The sequence below is a fragment of the Calypte anna genome, chromosome 2, assembly GCF_003957555.1.
Source record: "Calypte anna isolate BGI_N300 chromosome 2, bCalAnn1_v1.p, whole genome shotgun sequence".
NCBI lineage: Eukaryota > Metazoa > Chordata > Aves > Apodiformes > Trochilidae > Calypte > Calypte anna.
The window spans coordinates 14,928,619-14,955,619 of NC_044245.1; the positions used below are offsets into that span (position 1 = coordinate 14,928,619).

The 27,001-nt window shown below is 38.8% G+C and overlaps 1 protein-coding gene across 3 annotated transcripts in view; it reads left to right on the top strand.

Moving 5' to 3' along the window:
- Positions 1-27,001, top strand: part of NRP1 (neuropilin 1) — a 108,840-nt gene that overhangs the window by 62,603 nt on the left and 19,236 nt on the right. For 2 of the 3 annotated variants that reach the window (XM_030445779.1, XM_030445780.1), the window contains exons 8-12: positions 14,250-14,405; positions 17,209-17,353; positions 18,722-19,053; positions 23,517-23,661; positions 26,550-26,654. In XM_030445779.1, coding sequence (XP_030301639.1) covers positions 14,250-14,405; positions 17,209-17,353; positions 18,722-19,053; positions 23,517-23,661; positions 26,550-26,654 — 883 coding nt within the window. The remainder of the gene's footprint in view (positions 1-14,249; positions 14,406-17,208; positions 17,354-18,721; positions 19,054-23,516; positions 23,662-26,549; positions 26,655-27,001) is intronic. The other variant, XM_030445781.1, reaches the window with a different exon arrangement.

The window sequence follows — 27,001 nt, forward strand, 5'->3', positions numbered from 1 at the left end:
TCTTTTTTTTTTTTAAGAAGGGAAATATTATAGTTCTCCTTCCCCTTCCTTTCACGCCTCCCTTCAAGGTTGTTTTTGCTAAGACAAAAGCAACAGAAAACCTCAGTTAAGTATCAGCAAGGTGACATTTGTATCTATAGAGGACATCTAGAGGTCATGCAATATGATTGTCTCCTTTGAGGTGCTGATGTCTTATGGACCGTTTTGCTGAATATAATTTGGAAAATAGTGTTGGCTTGCTCATAGTAATGGATTGGCATGTATTCCACCTGTGGATGTGGAACCTTGGTGGAAAAACTTGGTGGAAACCTTGGTTTTCCTTGGTGGAAAACCTAGATTGTTCTTTTGTGGCTGACCAGGTACTAACTCCTGAATTCATCTGCTAAGTGAAAGCTGCCTGTCAGTTCCTTTCTTTGTTTGTTTTGAAATACATGTCAAAGCTTAGATTCAAAATATCCATAGCACAGTCACGCTATAATAGTCTGCACAGTACTTTCTCAATTTTATTTTTACCCTCAAACACACATTTGAAAATTCTCAACTAACTTGAAATTTGGAGTCACTCCATAATCAGAAACAGAGTCACTCCAGATTGAATTTCTTCTTTAAAAGCACATTAATAAAGTCTGGATTTTCTGATGTGAATGGAATGAAGATATGCATGAGGCAAGGGATGCCAAAAATAAGCTTGAAGTTAGTTTAGTGTCATATGGGATGTTATTAGCTCCTTAACCTAAAGCTCAGCCTACTGGTTTATTACACTTATGTTTCACACACTCAACTGCCCTTCAGTGTGTAATAGCAGAATTTAAAGTAAAAAATAATAACAGCCCCTTAATTTAATCAAGAGCAGGGAACTGCCATCACAGCATAAGTCATTGTCCCTCATTAACGTATCCTTTCACAGGAAAAATAGTATAGTGTTTCCATTTCTGTAATCTGAACAACAAACATGTTAATAGGTATCAATTACCAGCCAGTTTCAGTACTTAGAACCAGTAAGAAGGCCAGTGCAAGGGTTTCACATCTGGTTTTAGTGAAACTGTTCCTTTCTGTGGTATTTAAAATTTAAAGAACTCCTGTTATTGTGCAATTGGGAATCCTAGGGGAGTACAATGTTAATGAAATCCATAATGTGCAGGGATTTTATGATTGCATTTTCAAGGCATTCCTTCAAAAGAGACGACCGATTTCTTCCATGGCAGCAGTAATTGTGTTTTTACAGAGTAGATTTAATGTTTGCATTTAAGAACAGCAGTTACCTTTACACTCATCTGAACAAGTAACATGCAAAATTTTTATACTTAGGGAACTTGTTGCTTCTTATATATGAAGCCTTTGAGCAGAAGCCACAGGCTGCTGTGCATGGCAAGCCCTTGTTCCTCAGGGAAAGCCCAATGGGTGGTGGCCAGCAGCCCTCAGGGCAGCTCTGGAGGGAGCACCTGGACAGATGGGTGCCATCAGCTAAGGGCACTTGAGACCCATGTGTGTGTGGTTCTGAAGAGAGTCTGATTACTTATTAGCAGGGTCACTGGGAACCTGTGTTATCATTAATCCTCATAATGGTGTGGGTTTTCAAACCCACAAGGAGGAACACCTTCTGGGTACTTTCACTGCAGAATCTGTTTGTTTTCTATCAAAATGTTTCTTCTAATGCATGTAACACTAATCTTTACACTCCCATCAAGATGGATGATAGCTTCTGGGTGGCATAATTATTCTCTCATTTGACACTTAGTGAGACCTCCAAATTTGCCCAAAAAGTAAAGCATATTTGTTAATAACACAAGATCTTCACACATTCATAATATGGATGGGATTGGACAGAACCATAAATCCAGCTTTAGGAATACTAGTATCAGATCAAAACTTTGCAGCCATAAAACAAAAAGCACAAGTCTGATATAAACACACTCTGCCAGTTAAATTTGCCCAAAAAAGGTTAATAGGGGGGTAACATAAATAGACAATATACCCTGGATTGGGTATGATCTGTCATTCTGCTGTTGACATAAGGCAATACACTGTGATGAACTGCTTGTTGTGTTTCCTGGCTAGTGTCACACAAATGGCTAATGCAGCCCAACTTTGTACTGCTGGGTTTTCAACAGGACACAGATCTGACATCACGTGGAAACAGCTGGAGACAGAGATTGGCACCAGGAGAAGGTCTGGTTGCTCCCTCTGGCCTCTGCCTGCCCATCTCCATCTCATCCCCAACCCATCCCTTTGGCACCTATGACTCTTAAAGAGTAATTCTCTTGACCTTTTGACCATCCAGCCCTAGGAATATCAGCTGACCTGGTACAAAATTCTCCCTTTGCATCTTGCATTACTTAGGGATCTGGAGAAAGGCCAGAGAGAGGTAGGAATAGGCCTCCTCAAAAAGCAACCTGGGAGTTCCTCTTGCCTCCACTGATTAAAATATCAGTTGTTTATTTTACACTAACTCTTTCATACAAGGAAAATACACTTCCATTGATTTAAAACACTTCTATGTATACACTATTTCACCAGAGTGAGAGGGACCTCTGAGGTAGAATTTTTCTTCCACATTTGTCTTCATTCCCTTACATTTGCAGTAACCTGCTTTCTTCATTATTTGCTCCCTTGTAAGCAAAACCCACAATCAGGCATTGCTGATGTAAACTGGTATGTAGATCAGTACAGATTTATTCCTGCAGCACTTCTGAAAATAATAACAGTTCATAATTTGGAGTCTTGACCTTTCATCTGTGTCATAGCTAATTTCCTTATCAGGTATTAATTTAAAAATATAGTCAGTATTTATATATGCAGCTGCACTGCTCATCTCTTTCATTAGCAGATTTATTCTTCCATCAGGCAGCTGTTTAGATTGACTTTATCAATCCAGCTTATCCAAACAGTTCACGTGAAAGCTCAAGGAAGGGCAAGTTAACAGTGTCTGTTATTTTTATTCTTATTATTTGTGCTTTTTTTGGATTTTGATATTGCAGGGAAGTGCATCATATTACTGCATAGAATAACATTAGGCCTGGGAAACAGCCTCCCAGTTCTCCTGGCCTTTGAAGGACTGCCTGAGAGCTGAAGTTCAGAGGCTTTGTGGCAGGGCTTGCCCATCATTAGGGAGCACTCTGACATGAAATCACATAACCTGCCAGTCCTTTGTCTTCTCTACCACTTTAGAATGCAAGTCATGTATTTGGTTCATGTCATTTTACAGTTCATAACTGCACTCCAGAAATTACAAAAAAGCAGAGTTAGCTTTGTGTGGAAAAGTGTTACAGTTATCTTACGGTCTTAACATACTTTGCACACTGGCAAATAATGACAAAAGAATATTCCTTTCTGGAAATCACAGCCAGTACAAACTGTGACACAGTGCAGAACTGGGGTTAATTGACCCAGCAGGATACATTCGTACCTTTATTTACTGTGACATGGGAATAAATGGTAGAGTTTCACAAAGGCAAGTACTGAAATTAGACAAGAGGGAGAGGGAGAAATAAAAGGGCCGTACAAAGTATGAAGGGTTTTTTGATTATTCAAAGTGCTTTAAGAGCTATTTTAGTACCACAAAAGTTCCCAGCCGTAGCTTTATCACTCTGGGGAGGCTGAAGAGATGCTCAGAGAACTGTGCAAAACATTGTCAGCCTTATTGCTCCAGAACTGCAGGTGCAAAATGCAGTTTAGGAGAAAATCCTCTGTACCTCCCCCTGACATGTTTCAGCATCAGCCTTAATACAGAGGGGAGTCCTGTGTGGCTTCAAGCAGTCCCACACACAACATATGGAGGAGCAGCAGAAGCAAAGCCCCTATGAGCCTCCAGTACCAGCCTAATCATTATAATAGTTTCAGTTCTTTCAAGGGATCCATTATGCAGAGATCTGAGTAGTTTGTATATAACTCTGTAATTACCTATGCATGCACTTCCCAGTCCAGCCCTACATCCCTTCAATGTCTGCAAGACAGATGGCCCTTTAGAGCTGAGATAGCGAATTGAAAATGTGTCCAGCAAAAGCACTGATTCAGCAACAACTAAAATAATTTTGTAAATTTATCTCACTTTCACTAGTTGGTTCCAGGAGGGATAGAAATTAAAACTTTTAAACATACTTTTAAATTAAACACCACAGTTCTTGGGTTTTTTAATCACATCTTTTTCTTCTAATTTCTTTCACAGAAATTAAATGCCTCTTAAAAACTCTACGCAAAATTTTCCTTCAGTCTTTTTTTTTCCCCCATTCACTAATTCACATGTTTGGCTTGACTTTTAAAATATTTGTTATTGCTTGCTGATTTTTAAACTGCCATCGAGCAAAAAGGTCAGTTGAGTTGTTTGTGCCATTCTGCTTGATAGAGAAGCTCTCTCCCAGATGGCTTGCAGACCCTGGGGAGGGCTGAGGCAGCCTTGCCCACCCATCTACCAGGCACTGCAACACATCAGCTCCACCACAGCCAGGACTTTCTGCAGATGTGAAGGAACGTAGCTCAAAAGGAGATTTTTCTGAGTCCAGCAGAAATAAATTCATCTACAAGACTAAGCAGGTGTCAAACTGCAGATAAAGCAGAACTCAAGGCCAGAAGTTAGGGGTAGTGGTTACAAACACAGCCCTGGGTAGGAATGCACAGCTGAGGCACATTATAATAAGCAGAGTTGTTACCAGGCTAAAGTTCTCTGCTCTCAGGGGGCAGACTCTGGGCTGGGGATGATGGGTGCACTGCTAAGTGCTTTGCAGAGGCAATTGTGCATTTTTATTCACTCTTTCCACACCTGTGCAGTAGTATGAACCTGAAGAGTTCATGCATCTTATGGGCCCGTCCCCATCCCAGCATTCATGCTCCAGATTTTCTATTGCTGAGCAAATTATTTGCCTCCCCTATTCTTGTGTCATCCTGCTTTACTGTCCCACTTAATTCTGTTCTGCCCCTTAGGTGACATTTTCACAGCAGTAGCAAAATAGGTAAAGTGGAAGCATAAATGAGATTTCTTTCAAGTGGCAAATATCTGCCCTTCAGAAAGCAATTTGTCTTCACACCACGAAAAAAAGAAAAAACAAGAAAAGAATAAGGAACTGAAATGCTTCCATTTTGCGTTACCTCTAATGTTTCATTCATTCCTTTGAAAAACTCTTTAAAAGGCATCAGAGTAAACTTCATAGCTGTCTGATAAACAAAATCTCCTAGCAGAAAAACAGTTGACCGAACATTAGGCTGAGGTTTGGTTCCTCTGTTTTCAGGAACAACTGGCATCTCATCAGAGAAGAACTGTGTACACAGAACTTCCACCAATCATCCGTACCTCTGCAGTCTGCTCTTTCTCTTGTTGCAGCCTCCTGTGTTGAAAACTTTGAGCCAAAATAATTTGTGGTGTTGATCTTCTGAAGATGTTGAAAAGATCCTTTTGTCCTATCACAAATAAAACCAGGGCATATTTTAAATGGTCATATTTAGGTTATAGGTTTTTGTACTATAGACTGAGGGGTCTTTCTGCTTTAACACAGACAGAAGCAGACTCTTCCATTACAAACCCTCTTAATTTCAAGCTAGGGGATGAAGACCTAACATAGCACAGAGTAATTCTAAAATGTTCTTATCAGACCATAAAAATTAACTCTCCATAGGAACGTTCCTCCCTTTCATGATATGCTTAACTAAGAAAATACATCCTGTGTTTATTTTAAAAAACCACAGCACTTAAAAATCGATAGCTTTGCTCTTTACATAGCTGGAGATAGAGTAACTTTCAGAGAGGCCAAGTAGGGTTACACAAACCAAACACTATTCCTTGTTCAAAAAATACCCTGGAAATGAAAACCCAATGACTGAAGATAGAATAGACTTTGTTGAGAGGTGCAGCCACTCTCCCTGCTTTGTCTTAGCACCAGAGGGGAAGTTGTCTCTGTAGTCACTGGCCTGCACCATCCTTTCTGCTGTCCCCCTTCCTCCTCTGGCACGAGACAAGAGCATTGCCCTCAGCAGCCAGACTTCCAAATCACAGCCTCAGAAGTATTTCATCTCTACGTGTGCATTTCCTCAGAGCTGTGAGGGACACGCCAAGGAAAAAGCCAAATGATCTTTTTGTACATAGTCTTTGTCTCTTATTTTCCCCATGCATTTACAGTATCCTCACCACATTTTTCTAGAAGGTAGCAGAAACTCATATTTTAAAAAAGCAGTGACTTGCCTGGTGACCCAGTAGTAAATTAGAATCATCATACACAATGTGTATGAAATAGAAAATCGAATTTTGGTACAACAAAACTGACAGTTCCATTTAACAGAGAATAAATGAATGCAGACTCTTGTGGATGACTGACTTATTTAAAGAGACTGTGACTATTTTCCAAGATGAGAAACCTGATCATAGGAAAGTAAATATATTTGTAATGACACAGGTTATACACCAGTTCCAATTGCCAGTTAAATTAGGCTTAAAAAGTATTAAATCTTAGACCCTGGCACTTTTTCCCCTTTGTTGCTATTAAAACTCAAAGCCTAAGCTTTCAAAAATATCTAAGTGTATTGAATTCCAGTGATTTTAGTGGCACTCTCTCTGAATGCAGTGGTTGTACACTCAGATCTACCTACACCATCAAGATGTGCAGCCTGAAACAGCAGAAGTTTAAATTCTGCATAGTATATCAGACCCTCCCTTCCCAGCTTCCTAGCCAATTAGCATAGGTATGCTGTGAAACAGGAAGAAGCAGAGGTTATTTCTGTATGTTTATGAATGTGTAATATTGTACTTATATTCAAAATACCAACATGTATTATAAATCAAGCCCTGCTGCCTCTGCCCTCTGATTCCAGCAGGACAGTAGCCAGGAAAAAAAAAAAAAAAAAAAAAAAAAAAAAGCTGCAGAAGGCAAAAATTGAGTGTTTTCTACTCAAAGGCCAGTTATTCACACGTGAAGCACTCAGAGAAGCTTGGGAGGTAGAAGCTTGTCCCCCATTTGTGCATTAGCTGCTCAGTACACTTGGGGTAAAAAAGTCCTGCAATTATGTCCTTCTGTCAGAAAAGAGTGGTTCTGCAAGTATTGCTATAGAGTTTCCCTTTTCTATAGTTTCTAACACAAACTGGGAAAGGTTACATTCAAACTGCACTAAATAGTTGTCTTCAATCCAGATCAGAGGATTAAGCTCAGGTTTAAAATTAAATGTAAATTACAAATAAGTATTCAGAAAACGTTAATTAAAACTATTACATTCCTGACTCGTTTATTGCTCAGCAAGGGTTCCTAAATATCTTAGCTGGAGAAAGGGGCCATTCACATTCTTCCTTTTTTGACCAAGTTATTGTACGTGTCTTAGGTTATCCATTTGCAAGTTAATGTAGTGCCAAAGCAAAGGTTTTCATTTTAAGGAAGTAATATTTCACAGCAAGATACGGTCTTGCAATTCTTTCCTAAAGCACTAGGAGTTAATCAGGCTTTCTCACCATTGCCACAGTGAGGGTTCAAAGAGTGTAAGATGCTGATTACTTAGATCCCAGAGCCTACAGAAATCCCAATACAATTGCATTTTCCACCTTTTGTTTCAAGAGTTTATTGTATCATGGTGTTCAGCTTTTAAACACTTTTCAAGTAAAAAAATAAATGAATTAGGAAGCAGTTATTTTCTGAGTTTTTTGAATCATGACCATGTTACATCAGAGCAACACAGGAATTGTAAGGTGGGTAACAGAAGGATCGTTCCCTATCTCTGTGTGTGCACCCCATGCATTTCATACAGTACAGTGGAGCCCATTTCAGGGGAGCACTGCTTTGCCCTTGCTTTTAAACCAAATTCCTTCAAAGACTCACACTAAAAATATCACACACAACTAATGTGTACCAGTGGCAGTGCTTCCCCCAGCCCTCTTGCAGCATTTCTCTTTCTCATTTGATCTTTATAGTTTCCATACTGGAGCGATTTGGTTTGCTGGATTCTGGAAATGTCTCAAGTTGAAATGCTAGTGTATTAACCTGCTGTACTGAGCCTCTTTTGTTTCTCTTTACCAGAGTGCTGCTTGCCAATTTTTACAACTACAGCAGATTTTACTATTCAAACAGAACCAGATGGAACACCAGTTCAAAGAACATGTCAGAATTAAATATTTCTTTTTTAATTAGTTGCTTCTGATTTATGCAAAAAAAAATTAACATAAGAGTGGGAGAATGTGCCATGAATCCAGATGCAACACAGCCCACACAAGCATTATCTTTTCCCTGTCAGACACACAGAGGCCTTTTCTTTCATTTTTCTTGTCTTTTCTTTTTTCCTTATTGTTTCTACCTTTCATTTCCTTTACACTTTCTGCATCCTTTCCTTTTTGAACTGCCTCCATAATGATGACTGGGGTTTTCTAATGCTCATTAGTCACACTTTTTCATATCTTAAGTTTTCTCTTGTAGAAACTGAATGATCTGCCTCTAAAAAAGATTATGTGCTCAATTGTCTGATCCCAGTATCAGTATCTCAGTGTGATAGCATCCTTTGAGTCTATTTGGTTTCAGTTGAGGGAATCTTAACACTTATATTTTCTCTGCTGCAGAAAAGGATTTGGGCAGAAGGTGAAGATTGTAAAGAAAGATACACCTGCTAAAGAAAGTTCATTTCCTTTTTCCTGCCATACATTCCTATTTCTTTGGCATTAATGTTTGCTCATCTTCTCTTTCATGCTTCCCCATTTTGCCAAGCCCCATAAGCAGCAGTTCAGTAAAGCACACTGGCTGAGGACAGTTGTCAGGCACAGACCTGTGTTAGAAGTTAAGTATGTTTTAGCTGCTTCCTCTTCCAGAAATTTCAGGATGTTGCTATCAAGGTCAATGAAAAAGACTTAAGTGACTCAGGAGAGATCTTACTAATTTATTTTCTCTTCACTTTCTTGATGGAGCTGCCACAAACATCACTGTGAATTTTGCACAAAGATCTGAGATGGTTTACAGCCTTAACTGTTTTCACTTAAGCTCAGGATTAATATTTGCACCCAGTTATTAATCAAGTTGTGCTTTTCTAAAGACTACTCATTTCAAGGACAAAGACTTTTGGAAATAAATTTCCAAGCATATTAATTAGAGTATTTTAGGAATTTCTACTAGAACGTGTGTCATTTTTAACCAGCATTTTAATCTTTTTTACATGCACCCCAGTAAATGAAAGAATGAAGTGACAGCTGTATGTTTGAAAGCATGATTGGTTAAATCAACAGCAACACCTAATAAAAAAGATCAACTCTTGCTTAATTAAATATTTGACAGAAGAGCAGTGAAGCATCACAACAGTTAATCTGACCCAGAGCACTGTATGCTATCTAGGGAAATGACACAGTTCTCTAAAAATATTTACTTTGGTATGTTGTGTCAAATGATGGATTATACAGCTTTTCAAGCCACAAGAGATGCCCACAACAAAAAGCTTCCTGGTGCTAATCAAACTCCAGCACTTTGTCCTTTATTTTCTCAGGATGTTGAACAGATCTGTGTTAGGAGTGTTAGAGCCAGTAAAACTGCTCCCTTGCTGCAGCTCCATCAATGACTATTTCATTTAACAAGGCAGATTTTCATTCAGAAAATAAGGTCTTCCATACTATGACATGGTTATGTATGACAATAGGAACCAGCAAGATTAATTTCAAGTTGTGCATGTTGTATGTTGTTCCTTATCCAGCAATTTGCTTAGATTTGCTACATGATGTATTGTGCAGAGCTAATTCTTTTTCCTTCTCCTTAACTGCTCTCTAATAAAATGTGTATGCCACTCCTTCCATATCCTTGTCTTAAAAATGTGTCACCCACCCACATTTTTCAGAGACAGTAAGACAGCAATAAAAATATTTTCCCTGGATGCTAAAATACATTGCAGAATAAGTAGAGAGGAAGTAATTCAAATGAAGAAACAGTGAGAGCTTTGCAATATGCTTTCACAGAAATTGATTTTAGAAATAGGAACAAACAGGGCTTTTTTTATATGAACACTTCTCCCTTGGAAAAAGATGCACACTTGAGATATTCCTCATTTCTTGTAAGTTAGGGGCTAGTTCCTATAGGCAAGTCTGCTCTCAGTCTTGCACTAACCAATAAAGGCGATTACATTGCAATACAGGCAATTATCAAAGGCTGTGTTTTTGGATAAGGCCCTAGAGCATAATTTTCAGAAGAAATGATGCTTTTTAATCTGAATGAAAGTGAACAAAATGTGAAAAAAAGAAATAGCAACACACTGCAGTTAGTCAAAGCTAAAACTCTGGTCATTGAAATGAAATGGCAAGATTTCAGGTCTGGAGACAGCTGCCTATCTCAGCCATACAGCATGTAATAAATGCACAAAATCACTTGCATCCTCTTAAATAAATGCCAGATGTTTGTTCATCATATGTGCAGAAAGTTAAATGTCAAATAATTGCAGGGATATGCATTTGATGTTCATCTTCAAAAGTGCTCTATTTCATCACCACCTCTCTCCATAGTTCATTTTAACATGAAACACAAGTGCTTGAAACAAAGAAGGACAAGAATCCCTAAAGAAAAAAATAGTTTTTAAAGATTTGTATTATAATCTCAGCTGGAGAAGACTAGACTGAAGAAAAGGGGTTAACACTTGGAGACCTCTGTGGGCAGGACATACTAAGCTGATGTGAAATTATGCAGATAGCTGGAGTCCAGAAGCATAAACCTCAAAAAAAACGTAAGCTCCTGGCTGTTTGGTGAGACATCTGTATTAGAGCTGCTATCCTTTGCAACAATTCCTCTCAGCTTAGTACAGAAGAGCTGTGCCTTACCACAGCTGCATTCTGATACCTTCAGGTTTCAGTTGTTAATGGCTTTTGATATGGCTGAAGGTCAGCTCTGAGCAGCCCTTGTGACATTTAGAATGTATATTTTAAGCACAATTTTGCATTTCACAGAAGGTAATTTTCAAAAGACATTGCAAAGAAAATAAAATACATCACAAAGTGATTAATGAAGGTGAATTTAACAGCCCCTTAAGATGTGTCATGCAGTTTCCATGGCAGTCTTCTACATAATTTATTTCTTAGTCTTCTATATAATTTATTTCTATCACCTTACTTAGAGAAGAAGATTGGTAAATTTAGAGCTTGGTTTACAAACATACTTAGGTACCTCAGAGGGGTGCTCAGTGTTGCAATTCTGTCTGCACCTGGAGAGGAGCAGCTACTCTAGAGGCCACTGCACAGAACTGTCAAAGGGAGGAAGCTCTACCTCTCTCCTGAGTGGACCCCTGAACCAAGACAGAGTTAGTACTTAAAAACTCCTACCCTTCTGCTTCTCTGCTGCTTAGCCCCACCTTGCTTGTTTGTGCTGCTCCTTTGTCACAAAACACTGATGGGCAAAGGTTGTTCTTTTTTCCTCTATGAGCTTGTGAGCAAACACCCCCTGGCATGTGGCAAGTTGGGGGTCACAGCCTCCTTTTGCTAGGAGTTTACAGCAGTTACATGCAGATGAACACTCGAGCCATCAGCCTCCAGGGGCTCCAGGAGAGATCTGCTGTTGACATAGCTCCAGTTTGCAAGATGCACGTAAAGATTTGCTGATCTGGAGAGAGCACTTCTATGTGAAGAGATGTTCTCCCCAGTGACACGAGGTGCCCTTTCCTTCTGTACTGGGTTAAACAGTTACTGGAACAAGAAGCACTAATGAGGTTGCTTCTTTCCAAACTATCTGCAGTAAATTAAAGGTCTCAGAATCATTCTCTCTCCCAGTGAGCTCTTAACATCTGGTTGGAGAATTCCTGCCTGCTTTTTGAACTCTGCCAGTTTTTAGGCATGAAGGTGATGTCTAAATCCTTCGTGTGTCCAAGACTTGCTTCTGGGCAGTGGGGTAGATGCTGTCGGTTATTCAGTACCCGAAGAGTTAAGGGAGCATATGAAATATCAGCATTTGGGACTGAGAAAAATTTGGGTACCTGGAGTTCTTTGATGGGACAAGTCTGAGTTGCCTGAACAGTCAGTGGCTGGTAGTTGTCATTTTTACCTCGGGTATAAGCTAATCAAACCTTCCTGTAAACCCCTGATGTTAAATTTTAACTTGGCTTCAAAAACCTGGAACTCTTGTAATAGACCATTGCTTGACTTTATTCACAATGAAGTACTTACTGTATATTAAAAAGCCCCTACTAGAATCATTTCAAATCAGTTGGAACAGTACAGGCTTGGGACCTTAATCATTTCAAAACTGAAGAGCTGTTTCAAATTGTAAGAGAAGCAGATCATTTAAATAACTTAGCTCTGCACTCCCTCAGACTTCCAGATTTTCAAGTGCACTTCAGCCTGGAAGTGAATGTGGTATTGGACATAACTCAGTGCAGCACACTTTATAATCAGCAGAGTACAGTTTGGAGAGCATTTGAAGTTAAGCTGAGATTGCTCAGTGCAATGATGCCCAGATTCCCCCATTAACTTTCAGATTGCAACAATCTAACATCTGAGACTCTCTAGTTACTTTAAATCACTTGATTGTTTTTGTAAGGTGGTGCTGAGATTTATATATATATATATCTTTTATTCTTTTTAAAGACTGAATTTACAACAAAATGACAAGGGATAAAATGATAAAATGTTTTATCCAGGCTTTACCAGCCTTTAAAACCAGGGCAGGGGCTTTGCCCTAAAAACTGTCTCTGTCACACACAAGGCTGTTATTCTTGTGCTGGAAGACTACAAAATGCCTTGCATATGACATGGGCATTGAGAGACCAGCCAGTCTGTCCTCAATAGCACTTCCTTCAGCTTTTTGAAAGAGAATGCAGAGTGTGTTGATTTAACTGCTCCATTGCCTTTGGATATATGACATATATCCAGGAACAAGGATGCCTGTGGGACACAGGGGATGTATATTCTCCATCCTGCCTACTTTAGAAACAATGAAAAAGCCTGAAACATTCCTGGGACACTCACTTGAGAAGAGTTAATTCAACATATTATTATCCTACCAAAGACTGGACAAATGAAGAATAAATTACTCTGATTCATATTTTGCGGACACTGTCGTTTTATGTTGAAATTAAATTATTTGCTTTAGGAAACAAGCAGAAGGATCTAGTTGCAGAGAAAGAGGTTGACAAATTTTATTATAATTGCTTTGCTGTTCTGGCTAAAGAAAGGCTCTAAGGAAATGGCAGGTGTTTCAAAACTATGGTCACCAACCTTGCTGTGAGGAAGTTTTGTGCCTAGTTTCAGGCATTTGGCATCTGGTTTTGTGGACAAGGACAAAGCTTTCTTTTGACAGCAGAACTGATTTGAGTAGCTGCACTCCTGCACTCTACATCATCCTCCCAACTATGCCAATACATCTTTTGTGATACCACATGATAAACCAGATGAAGAAACAGAGATGGGAGATAAGGCTAAACCAAAATACTTGTCCATTTAGTTGCAATGTAACTTCATGTGAGAAGGAGAAAGGTGGAGAATGAGTGAAGAAAAAAGGAGGTCTCTAACATACATTCATGTGCACACCACAGCACTCATTTCTCCAGCAAGTTCAAAATGCCATTATTTTCTAATAAGTGAAGTTCACTACCTTTGACAGTTGGAACAGAATTACTGAACTTGTGTTAATACTTCTTTCTGTTTTCTTCAAATACATCATATGGTACATGCAGGTCATTTGCTTTTTTATCAACAAAATCACACCGTGATTCTTGATTATCTTGTGCCTAACTAATACACCACAGGATTCTTTTCTCCTCTTCTGTTCTCTCTTCTGTTTGCAAGTGATGAGTTCCTGGGTTTTAGCAGAATTCTTGTTACCATTCCCTAAGGGCATGACTTTGATATTTTAATATAAAGTTTCATCCTATTTCTAGTTGTCCAGACCTCAGTGTCATTCAGTTCTCACTGCTTGATTCTTCTCTGTATTCACAATACCTTGCTTGCAGCTTTGTGTCCTCAGTGAATTTCTTCAGCATCTATGCAAGGTAGTTAATGGAAGCATTAAGTAAGATTGTTCACCAGACTGGTCCTTGAGGAACTTCTCTAGTAACTTGTCTGGAGCCTGGTGGTTCCTGCTCGCACTGACAGGCTCTATGGTTCCTCCACCATAGATGAAAGATTCTCTGGGCAAATGTCCTTGTCTCCTGTGACGAAGCTAGTTACAAAAGAGGAAAATAAGGCTATGTTATTACCAACAATATGCTGCAATTCCCTTCATATGAAATCCTTGTTATCTCTGTAAAACATGGGGTGGAAGAGGGCGTGTCTCTTCTGCATTACTGTTTTTCTCTTACCATGTTGTCCTCATGTCCCAATTTGTTCCTTGCCACAGGTAGATCTAGGCCTTCTCCGCTTTGTTTCTGGAATTGGGACCCAGGGAGCCATCTCAAAAGAAACAAAGAAAGAATATTATCTGAAAACATACCGTGTGGATGTCAGCTCCAATGGAGAGGACTGGATTACACTGAAGGAGGGAAACAAACCTGTTGTAAGTCTTTTGTCTTTTACCTCTCTTCAGCCAAGAAATAAGATGTTGACCAGTTTAATTACTATAAGATGTTTTAAAAAGACAATTAAGGTATCACAGGTTGAATCAGCATGATCAGGGTTAACAATATACCAAATCTAAAAGGCAGATATTGTGTCAGTAGCACTGGGCCACATAAATTGTTTGTCCAAAGACCAGAGCAGCTAAAAAGGGTGCAAGATGCTGCCCTATCTCTTGTACCCTTTGCAATTTGAGTGGATTGGGTCTTTTCCCTGGACCCAATCCCAATTTGCCAGAGATTTTCTGTGTGACCTTGAGAAAAACATTACAGGGAAAAAAATTGAAACATGCATATATGCAAAATATGCATAAGAATTCTTCTTTTCATCTGCATATACAGTGTGTCAGCACCTCAGCTCCCTGCCCATAGCCACGCTGTCTTGCAGAAGTGCTAGAAAGTTTGTTAGACTTCAAGTATCTTAATGATAGAGGTCATGCAGGCAGATAATTAGGCATATCTTTCCATCCTTATAGATTTTTATCACCTTTCCATTCATCATCATATTTGCTCTTTATGACTTCCCAGTGAAACAGCTTTAGACACTCCTAATAAAAATCCTTGTATCCATTACCATGAAAATACAGTTCATTACTGACAAGTCAATGCTGCTCCAACTCTTATATAAATAGTCCCAGTGAGGCTTTCCCTCCCATCCCACCTCAATCAGGATATGATCAGGAGCATCCCCAGAGACTGCTAGGGACTGGTGCAACTGGAAAGGTTTTGTGGTGCCTCCCTTCAAAACACCCTTTTTTTGTGACTCTTCTGTGAGGACCCAGATATTTGTCATATCAAACTTTATCAGTGCAACCATATCTAGTTCTAAATATTTGGTTACTGGTTTGTCCCTGATTCATCTGTAAGTGCTATGCCAAGTTCACCACATTTATCTAATCAAAATGGTAGCAGTGTTTAACACATACATCTTTCTTCTTTGAAGCCCTTTGTCAAACAGTAAAAAAAATAATCTTGAAAGCTTCTCTTTGACAGGTATTATCCTGGTTTTACAGAGAGTGAACTTTAGGAGGTCAAATGCCACAATGTGGGCACTGTGTAATGATGTATAAAGGTAAAATAACTGACTTGCCCTAAGTTACAAGAGGAGCCAACACTGTGGCTGGTTCCAGTAATCTGAACAAATGCCTCTTTCAAAAGCAGACCATGCCTGATTTTCATTACTAGCTTCATTTTATAAACTTTCCAAGAGTGTATTTTACATTCATTTATATTGTACATGATGTCCTTAATTATTAAGAACAGTTTCTAAGCCTGTCTTATTTGTTCAGTGGGTTTATAAAAAAAAACAGGTTTCTAAAACATTTTGCTATTCATCAGACCAAGAAAAAACCCACTACTATCTTTATTCAAATGAAATGTTAAGAAGAGTTGGCTACTGAAGGAACAACAAAGTCAGGCAGCCCAGATCTCTTCAAGGCAGCCTCAGAAGAGTGTTGCACTAAGCATGACAAGTTCTGCACTTCTGAGAAAAGACTCATTTCCTCTGTCAGATACAGACCTTGAGAAATCTATAGCAGGTCCTTCCAGAGTAAAAATGTTGCTGAAAAGAAATGTAGTTCAATTTAAAATCTCTTTCTGGATAGGAGACTCTATTAAACTACTTGAGATATAACTGAACCTGATGAGTTGACAGCTGTGTGCTGCTGGTCCCTGCTCCAAATTAGTGCAGTTATTGCAAGTAACAAACAGGAAAGTAGACAGCATGTGTAAGAAATGGGAGAATCTCCCATAAAAGGAGAGGGGTTTGTATCCATGGCAAACAACAGGAAATTGGAACTCTCTACGTGAGGAAGAAGCAGGAAACTGAATCACCTTCTTTGGACAAGAACATTGCAAGCTTTCAGCTCTGCTAGGAAGGAGCATGTCTGCAGGATCCTCAACATGAAAGCACAGCACAATCTTGTCCCTTCTTGTGGAAGTCTCATTGTTCATATAATTTGACTGTTAGCCTCAGGGGACACAAAGAAAATCATAGAGCCTGCTATGTAGATTTAAAATAGTCTTCCATCTCAGTATCCAAGAAGAAAGAAAGACTGAGCACTTGTTAAGAAGGACATAAAAATGGAAGGTTAACAAAGAAGGGTTTGCACGATACACTCTGCAAACTCCGAAGCCCAAGGACAGCAAAAGAACATTTGTTTTTATCCTAATTCCATATAGGATTTTTACATGGTCTAGTTGAAATCCAAACCTTTAGTTCAGACTGGAGGCTCTGTAGCTTTTTTACACCATTCTATGAATTACAGGGAATAAAAGTGTCCTAATTGGGCACTGAGGGATTCTTCCAGCATATGACAGTCCTTGGGTGGCAAAGACCAGTGTATGCCATTCCTGCCTATACATCTGGGCATTAGGAACACACCAGCATAGGGAGTAGACAGAATCTTATTGCAATCATGTGAGCTCCTGCTCTCAAAATGTCCCTGATCTCTCTGGTCCACTCTGCAGTGTTATGGTGTATTAAGGGGCTCTGCAAGTGTCAAGTATTTTTTAGTATCATTACCTTACGTCTTCTTTTTTTCTTCTCAAAACAAAGCTTATCTGTCTGTAAAACTTGTGATAGGACTTTAATGAAATAGTTTCCCTTGCAATCTTTTGTCTCATTCCCTCCTAAAAAAAAAAGCCCTGGGTAGATTTGAAACATAGCTATTTGTAAAGCACAGAACTATAAACACCATTAAAGAGAAACCCTAACAAATACATACTTTTTCTTTCCATGCAAAGGTGTTTCAAGGGAATAGCAATCCCACTGATGTTGTTTACAGACCTTTTGCCAAACCAGTTTTAACTCGGTTTGTGCGAATTAGACCTGTGTCTTGGGAAAATGGAGTATCACTGAGATTTGAAGTTTATGGCTGCAAGATAACAGGTAGGTCTTGGGAAGGATTTGAATGCCAAGGGAATTTCTTATGTGAAAAACAAACAAGGTTTTTTTCTTGCAGTTATTTTACAGCTTTGTGCAAAACACATGAGATATATGGGTATCTTTCAAATTCCCATCTTATCTTCCTTCCTAACCCTCCAGTCCCTCACTCATGCCTTCTGTTTGTAGATAGTTCTCAACGGGTTTCTAAAGAAACAAAGATACATAATTAGATTTAAAAGCATTGCCAGGTACAAACCCTTAGATCTGCAGCATAGTCAAGCAGGCAGACATTTATAGTCAGATTCCAGCTAGTGACTTGTATTGGAATGTATCTCCTTTATATTGAAGAGTTAAGTACCAAAATAACTCAAATGAGCTTCCTGAAGTAACAGCAGAAGCCATTCATTATCATCAAAATACTATCTCAGGAAAAAAAAAAAAGTAGGAAGTAGGCAGAAGTAGAAAGTTTTTATAAGTCCTTTTGTAGGTTTAGGATTTCTGTAACTCCTACAGAATGGATGCATTTTTAAAGTAAAAAATACAATTTTTAGATTAAATAAAATGTTCATTATTTAATATTTTTTACAAAGCTGATTTTTCTTTAAATGTATCTAGTGCTGTTTTATAGCAATAGAATTCATTTGCACAAAATTTTAATAGTTCTATGGAATTTTTTTTCCCTTAAAGTGGTTCTTTAGTCTTAGAAATGTCTCTTAGGACTGTATTCCAGGAAGCAGGAAAATGAAATTATTGATTACTACATTATAGATATCGAGGTCATTCTATAAAATCTTTTGAGATTAGATAAAGGTAATATCAGGAGAACTCCTGTTACATCCGATATTGGAAATCTTCATTCCTCATTAGCAGCTTTTTCAGCTTCTAATTTCTATTTATCTGGGACCATGGGACACATATATAAACCAAAGAAATACAATAGGGAAATATCAAACACAGCAATAAATTGTATTTTGCAGAATGTATAAAAGATTTCAATTTCCAATGTTACCAAAATTAAGTAATCTGCAACCAAGCTTTGACTCATTTTGGAAGTTTTCTCTAGGGCAATATTCACAAATTCAGATGTGACTCTTGCACTTTTTGCCTGAGCAAGAATAACAAAAAACAAGAATAGAATAGAGTTTTGTGATCCTTTTGGTTCCCATGAAGCCAGAAATACTTGTGGTATTTTGGTACTTCCTGCCAAAACTAGGATGTGCAAGTTTGAGCAAATGAAAAGTATATACAAATCCAAAAAGATTATTTTGGATACAAGAAAGAAGTAATTGCTTATGAAGGTTGAGCTGACTGATATGTCCTGTTTCTGTTTTGGTGCTTGTTCAGATTAATTTATTTTTTTTTCTTCTGTAGATTACCCTTGCTCTGGGATGCTTGGTATGGTATCTGGGCTCATTCCTGACTCTCAGATTACTGCATCTACTCAAGTAGATCGAAACTGGATCCCAGAAAATGCTCGCCTCATAACAAGCCGTTCAGGTTGGGCACTGCCACCAACTACTCATCCATATACAAATGAATGGCTTCAAATTGACCTTGGTGAAGAAAAAATAGTGAGAGGCATAATTGTCCAAGGAGGCAAGCACCGAGAAAACAAAGTATTCATGAAAAAATTCAAAATTGGATACAGCAATAATGGATCAGATTGGAAAATGATCATGGATTCCAGCAAGAAAAAGATAAAGGTAAGGAGGACAGACCTGCACTAAAAACAAAAAAAGCAAACAAAAAAACAAAAGAAAAACAAAAAACCCCACCTTCCATTAATTTTTTACACTTCTACCTCTGACCTTCGTTGGAACACAGTTCAGGTGAAGCCAAGCAGGACTCCCAGGACATGCCCATGTACTTCCCAGAAAAGTACCATGCCTGAGGGCAGGAGCTGCCCCTCTGTGGCAAAGTTTTTGCTCATTCAACAGCTAATTGTGACTTCATTTCTGACAAGGGCAGTGCCTCTATGGCCCTAGTTTACTCTAAAATCCCATGTAAAGTAATATGCAACACTCACAAAAATGTAGAGTTTGATCTGCAGTTTTTCCACTGACACTGAATGAACTTAACTGAGACACTGAACACTTTGCCTTTGCTTCTTTTTTTTTTTTTCCTGAGCTGTATAATGAGAATGGTGTTATTTAACTCAATGGGGTACCTGTTGCATTTCTGAGCTACCTGTAGATTGCTCTGAGAGCTTCACAGCTCCTCTGTAATGATCTGATCCAAGCCCCATTGAGGGAAAGTGACTCTTCTTTTGACTTGTTATACCATCCTGAGTGAGAAATACTATTGGGCAGCCACAAGTGAAGCACTTTGGAGGTAACTTGGGAAAAAGAGATCAGCTGGTTCATAGCTCCAAAGCAGAACCTGCAAGACATTTACAGAGGAGGGACAAATGAACTGTTAGATTAGATGCCAAGGGAAAGGAGTATGGCCCAGAAAATTTTCTGGGAATGTAAACATTTTGGTTTGTTTTTGAATGTAGGCTTTCAAGGACATGACTGTTTAGCTTATTTACCCCAAATCTCATTCATTAGATTTTCTGTTATACTTGCTCAGTAAGTGCATTTTTGCCTTGAGAAGCATAACCAATGTTTAGTTTTATATATATAATTATATATATCCTGTTCCTTGAGGAAACCAGTGGGCATAGAATCCTCTTCAGCAGCCAGTGCTGTAGTACTGGGATGACCAGGGAGTCATATACCAAAAATATTGTCTCAAAAGACAGCTTGATGTAGGGCTTGGCAGATGGGTATCCTGAGAGTGGCTCTGTATCTCAGCTGAGTTAGTCTGAAAATTAGATATAAAAGCTGTTTTGCTATATAGACTCATCCTTTGGACAAACCTGTGTTTCCTTAAAGGAAAAGCTGAGTGGGCCCATGGATGTAGCTTTTCCAGGCACATTTGGTAAATATTGGACTTCATTCTCTCCTGTTTTAATCTCACTGAATATGTCTGCATTTTCTCACTTCTCATCACTTTTCATCATTTGTTTTTAGGGATTAAAACTAAATTAATTCAGCCTTTGCAGTCAGCTCCTTTCTCTTGTTACCATGAGTTTTGACTTTATCATAAAGTGTGAAGAGAGTGTAAATCAACAATGGGATCTAACCATTTTCTTTCTAAAATAGATGTTGTTTTGACATGTACTTCTACACTGTGGCTCAACGAGGGAAAAAAATAATGCCATATGCTTTCAAAGCAGTGTGCCGTCTGCTGCATGGCTTTCTGTTTCCTAATGCAAGCACTTGCCATCATTGTCAGAAGTTAGCAGTTTGACAAGAAAACTCGTGTGCTAACACACTGAGCCCATCCTCAGCTTTCATCACTACCAGAAATTAACTTTCAAGATTAATGGAATGGAGAGGGCTGGAATTCAAATCTCTTGTGGCATAATTATAATCCTTCCAAAAAATTCGATACATTTAAGAAACTTTCTTCCAAAGCACAAGTTTTCTTTAAAGAGAATCAGATAAATCCTATGATTTGGGAGTCTGAGAGATTTAAAATGTTAATAATGGAATGTAATATTTCTAAACATAAGTAGAGCTGGATGGGACAGCATGCTATAATGAGGCACAGCAGGAACGTGGATTAGGAGCAACCCTGTTACATGAAATGAAACACATCGTTTCACTTGGTTAAAGTCTTGATTTTCAATAAACAAACAACAGCATTTTGGGAAAAGAAAGAGCAATTTCAAGCTGATCATAACAGAATATGTGCAAAGGATGAAAGATCACCTTGTTTCTCAACATGATCTTGTCATCCATGCCTGCAGCTCCTTTCACTAAGACTACTACTACTCTTTCCTCTGTGACTGACCCATTTTCTGCTATTTTTGAATGTGCAGCTAGTTTCCCCCTTTAGCCTAGCTCTAACACTCAAAGAAATGAACATCACTCAAATCTTCAAACAACCATGCAGAACCCCATATTCATTTCAAGACACAATTTGTATTACTTCTCCATAGTCTTACTGAAGCTTACTCCATAAAGCCATGTTTCTCTTTCATATTTCTTTCCTCTTTCCATTTATCTACTGATGACTTTTTTTGATTTTTTATACCTCCTCTCATCATTTTTGGTACAACAAACTTCTGACTAGCCTGCCATTCAGAACAACCTTTTTAAATTTTTCTACCATTTTTATTTTTGATTTTTTTTTTTTAATTTTGAAAATATTTTTTCCTCTCACCAGTTTAGCTTCTCTTTTGTTTAGCTATTACTTATTATAATTTTTTTAACAAAAATAAAGCATCACCTGTATAAAAAGACACTCACAAAATGAAGTTTTGCTATATGCTCCTCTCTCCTCCTCCACAAAGAATAGCAGTACGTGTTTTAAATGAACAGTCAAAATTGAATCAGAGGCAGCTCTGCACCACAAAGGACAATGATTCAATATAATTATGATTCAATATAACTCTAGATGCCTATTGAATTCTAATGTCTATGTGTCAGTACTCCAGTACTGATGTCTTTTGTAAAACAGTTTTCATTATTATATGTTGCTATTAAGACTACTATTAAAAAAGAAGCAAAGATTCCTCAGATACATGTGTCTGTCTACTTTTTACCCATAAAATGGCATCCATTCTCTCCTATATGGTAGCTAGCTTTTCTGATCCTGATCTTTTGCACTGTATTGCTATTCAAATATAATAGTGTATAATTGCATGTTAATTAGATCTGACATGTAGGCTTCCTACATGTAAATTCTTGACAACTGTCTTCCAAGCACTGGCAGAAGACCAGGTCAGCCATTGCCCCTTGAAGCCACCACCTTGGAAGTACAATCTCCCCTGGGAAATAGGACCAGAAGTATTAATGTTGAAATTATTTTTTTAGTATAATTGGTCGTAGTCTCCTCTCATTATTGGGCTTTTGTGACTGGCACTCTGACCAAAAGCCAGAAGGGGTTGTGGACCATGATTAGAGGTACAGAGCAGAAACAAGCAAGGCTTTTAGGACTGCACTGAAAATTGTAGAATCATAGAATAGTTTAAGATGGAAGGGACCATTCACAACTTCCCTGGGCAATCTGTTCCAGTGTTACCACCCTCATAGTGGTGGTTTCTATCTGAAGAAGGCTTCAGGCTTTGCAGCTATGTGTTGGAAGTATCAAATAGCACTTCTAATCCTTTTTTTTTTTTTTTCTTTTCATTTACCTAATTCATAGAAAATAAATGTTGAAAATACTTCACTTTTACTTCTTTGTTATATACATTTTCAGATTTTATACTTTAGAGTACTTTTCTCTACATGATATTCTAAAGTTTTGTGGAATTTTTCATAAAATAGGGTAAAATAGCTCCTCTTGCTTCTGTTGGATTATAAACTTTTCTTGGCAAGGACTGTTTCTTTGTAAAGTTAATTCATTCTTAGAACCAATCTTCTCTGTGGAGGCACCTGAGGTGGTGTTATAAGTACAAATTAGAACTTGTTTTATATGCAAAGGATCACTGACAAGAGAAGCTGAAGGTATCAAACAAATGCCATTGAGAGCTGCATTATGGCTGAAGAACCTGGAGTGCAACTCAGAGGAGAGATTTTTGTCTGAAATGTACATTTGCTGACCTGTCTTTCCCATTAGATTATATTGCAGTTTTGTCAGGAAGCAGCTTTCCTCTTTCTTTCTTTCTTTTCATTCTTATTCAATAGCAGGCACACTGGAAGAACTCTTGCAGCTACTGTTCCTGGAGTTTAATTTATGCCTTTTGAAATAACTACAACTTGTGAAACTCCATCACTGGGGGAAATCAGATTGAAATTTTCTCTTGAATAGTTGGATTATTATTGTAACCACTTAAAGGTGACAGAATCTTCACCTCAGCCATTTTTTCCCTGAGAAGTGTTGCAAATGTCACCCAGTTAAACCTCAGATCAGAGTGTCATTTAAAAACATGTCTCATTAAACACTTAGCTCTTGTTATGACCCTGATGGATTGATTGCTACTGAATATTCTAAAAATGAAATGCATTACTTTTCTGAGAAGCTTTAACCATGTATTTTCCATTCCTATTTGGAACAGGAATGCCTGACACTTGTTAAGCAGTTAGAACCTGGTCCACTACTCACATAATTCAAAGGCTTAAGAATGAAGGGTAAAAGATTATTTTTAACAAGTAGCATTTGTCATGTTTTGCAGACTTTTGAAGGCAACACCAACTATGACACACCTGAACTGAGGACTTTTGAACCTGTATCGACGAGATTCATCCGTGTCTACCCTGAGAGAGCCACACACGGAGGACTGGGGCTGAGAATGGAGCTGCTGGGCTGTGAACTCGAAGGTAATTGCTCTGCTAGAGATGAATGGGCTTTATTATTTTCATAAATGCATTCTCCACTGGGACTACTGTTGCTGAATACTGCTGTGTCTGTACAGGCAGCACATCGGGCTCTTGTGTCCATGAATGCCATTAGTGCTGTTTCTTGGCCTAATCAGTTCCTTCTCTGCAGACGTTTCAATATGCCCAAGGCACAAGTATTATTCTTTCTCCCATTCCTTTGTTGAATCACGGTGATAGTCTCCACATGGTTTTCTGTTCCCTTAAGCAGCCTTATGATTATACTTTCTAGAAGCATAGAGCAATTAAGAGAGAATAAAGACAGGAACTTATATTTTGTATTACTGTGATACAGCCCTGAAAGAAATGTTTTCTGAGAATGCAGAGGGAGCGTTGCAATAAACATAACACTACAGTAGGCAATGAGTACTTGGCTGGGCAGGCTCCATGATATTTTCTGGGGGGAGGGGCAGGCAGGGGCCTATTTGTTCATTACCAAACTTTAATTTTGCAAGAGTATGTAGGTGGTAAAAGACCAAGAAAAGCAAAGTTTAGACATTTATCCTTGGATTGCAACACAAAGTCAAGCTTTGATTCTTGCTATATAAACAATAATTATTTAACTTCATAGGTAACTAGAGATCACACTGTGTATTTTATTATTTTATCTGATGAATGATGGTGTAGTACCATGGTTTATAAACCACACAGTTTAACAGTACACAGAATAACAAACCATGTTATTCAGGGTTTCCTATGATACCTTGCATAGAAGTAGCTGAACAGGCTCCCAAGATTAACAGAACTGACTGTTTTGCCTCCATTTCTTTCACACCATTTCTTCCTCAAGGGGGAAGAATGGGATGCATTAACTGTGAGAACTGATGAGTTCTGAGTTGTTTTTTAGTGAAGGCCAGATTGAATAAGTGTGCTTTTTACTTAGCCCGGAAAGTGGGGAGGTTGAAAAAACTTCCCAGTTCCTGCAGGAAGCCTTCATTTCCTGTGGGAATATTTAGTTCCTGCAGACTATTGTGCTACTTGCTCAGAAAAAAGAAAATCCAGCACCTGCTTTATGTAAACTCACAACCTGTGGGCCAAGTTCTTGCACCACAGGGCTGCAGTAGCCACCTAGGCATCTAGAATTGGGTCAGTGGACCATCTTAGAAGAATACATTGCTTAGTAAGATGGAGGAACCAGAAAAGAAGACAGGACAGTCAAAGTACCTTTACTTTTAGTCAAACTGCAGCAGCAAGTATGACTTTTTTCCCTGGGAAACATCTACTTGCATTTGTCTTGTATGCTTCTGAAAGGTGACCAGCTGTAGGTCACCCATGGACAAGTGAGGTCAATTCCCATTTACCTGTGGGAAAAGCATAATAGGAAAATTTTGTAGTATAACTGTATCTTAAGGAGGAGATTGAATGAAGAGAAGTCACTTGAGATTTACTGAGCAGAAAAGGATTTGAGATGAGAAAAGAAGCATGGAGGTAGTCACAGGAGTAGAAATCGGGTCTCCAGCAGTAACGAGCAAGGGGAAGTTTTGTCTGCTCAAAGCATCTCAGGGGGGTTATATGAAATGATGGCAGAGATGTAGGCAAGCTTCAGGCTATACAGGGGCAAAAAGATCAAGGTAAGAAACTTAACTTGATGCAGAAAGCTAGAGGGAGCTCCCAGGGGAGATTTTTAAGAAATGTGGGTAACAGAAATTTTGCATAATTCATAGTAGGTACAGCCCCGTTTCTTTAACTAGGGCTAGATTGTGCCTGTAAAGCCTAGGTTAGGGTCCTAAAGGGCTGTCTTTCATCTCAGAATACAGCTACTTCAGCAACTACCATCCCTCCTGACATTTTCAGGCATGATGTTAGTGCATAAGATCTGTGGCCAGCAGGCTCTGGGGTCAGCAGAAGAGCAAAGAAGAATCCAAGGAAGGGATGCATTATTGTATAGTTCATAATGAGAGTAAAACATTGTTAATGAAAATAACAGTAGGTGAGAATGGACAAAAGCTTGGATTGAATTCCCACAGTGGTTATCTTAAGTCAGAGAACTATACTTGCAGCATAAAACATAAATGTAAACATAACCTCAAGTATCTGCATTCTGATTTTCCAGATGTGGTGTGTTTTGCAGATACGAGGGTATAGATATATTTTCTGGCACCTTGCATAGTTCTCAAGCTTTCAACTCTAATAACAAAGGTCAGAATTTTACTGGTTATGCAGCAGCTACCGGAAAGTCATCACCAATGAGAAGCAGGCAGGTGGCCGGGAGGGATGACTGACATCACTGATGCCTTATTTATAACTTCAATGCAAACAAAAGAAACTCCTTCCAGATCTCCTCATTGAGCACGAAGGGATTCTACATCACACCGCCTTCCTGCCACTGTTACCAGGACTCTGCTCAGAGATTTCCTCTCTTACAAGTGCTCTGCAGCAAGGTTTCTTCAGGAAAGCCGGGGGTGCTAGAGAGTTACCACTCTGAGCATGCACCTCTCCTGCTTCTCTGTACAGGTCCATTCACAGGCACTTTGGCCTGCAATAAAATGATGGGGTTTTCAACCCCACCCTAAGCCTATTCTATTCTGCTTTGCCAGGCATTCGCTCTTCGTTGGTAGAAACACTCATCAGCCAGTGAATATACAGCCCAGAGCTTTGCTGACCAGCTCTTGAGTTGCTCTTTTGCTCAAATACAGCTGAGCACCTTGGAGCAAGAAGGCAGAACAGACACATCCTGTTGCAAAGAAGTACCAGCTAACCTGCAAAGTAGAGTTGCTCCTTTCATCAGATACAACACATGAAGGCAGCATATGGTGCTCATCAAAATATTACTGCCAATTGCATGCTGATTCTCCAGCACATTTTAACTGAATGACTGGGTTTTGTTTCAGCTCCTACTGCTGTCCCTACTGTTTCTGAAGGCAAACCCGTGGATGAATGTGATGATGACCAGGCAAACTGTCACAGTGGCACAGGTGATGACTACCAACTGACAGGTGCAGAAACCATCCTCATTCCATTGCAGCTTCACTGTAGCTCATATCCATCACCAGTTATCAGCTAAACATTTGCACCGATTCAATCACTCAATATAAGTGGGCATTGGTATGCAGTTTGTATTGTCAGTGCTGTCAAAACATAGGCATCTGCCTTTTACATATGACAATACTTGTGATTGTTTTCTCAGCTATGTAATTTTTGAAGCAAATCATAGTGACTAGCTGGAAGAGAGGGCAATTTCTTTGAGCAGGAATTGTGTCTAATCAAATGTCCTAATCAAACTTCCTTTTATTATGAAAAAAGCTGGACAAACCTTTTAAGGTTTATTGTCTGAGACTGAAGA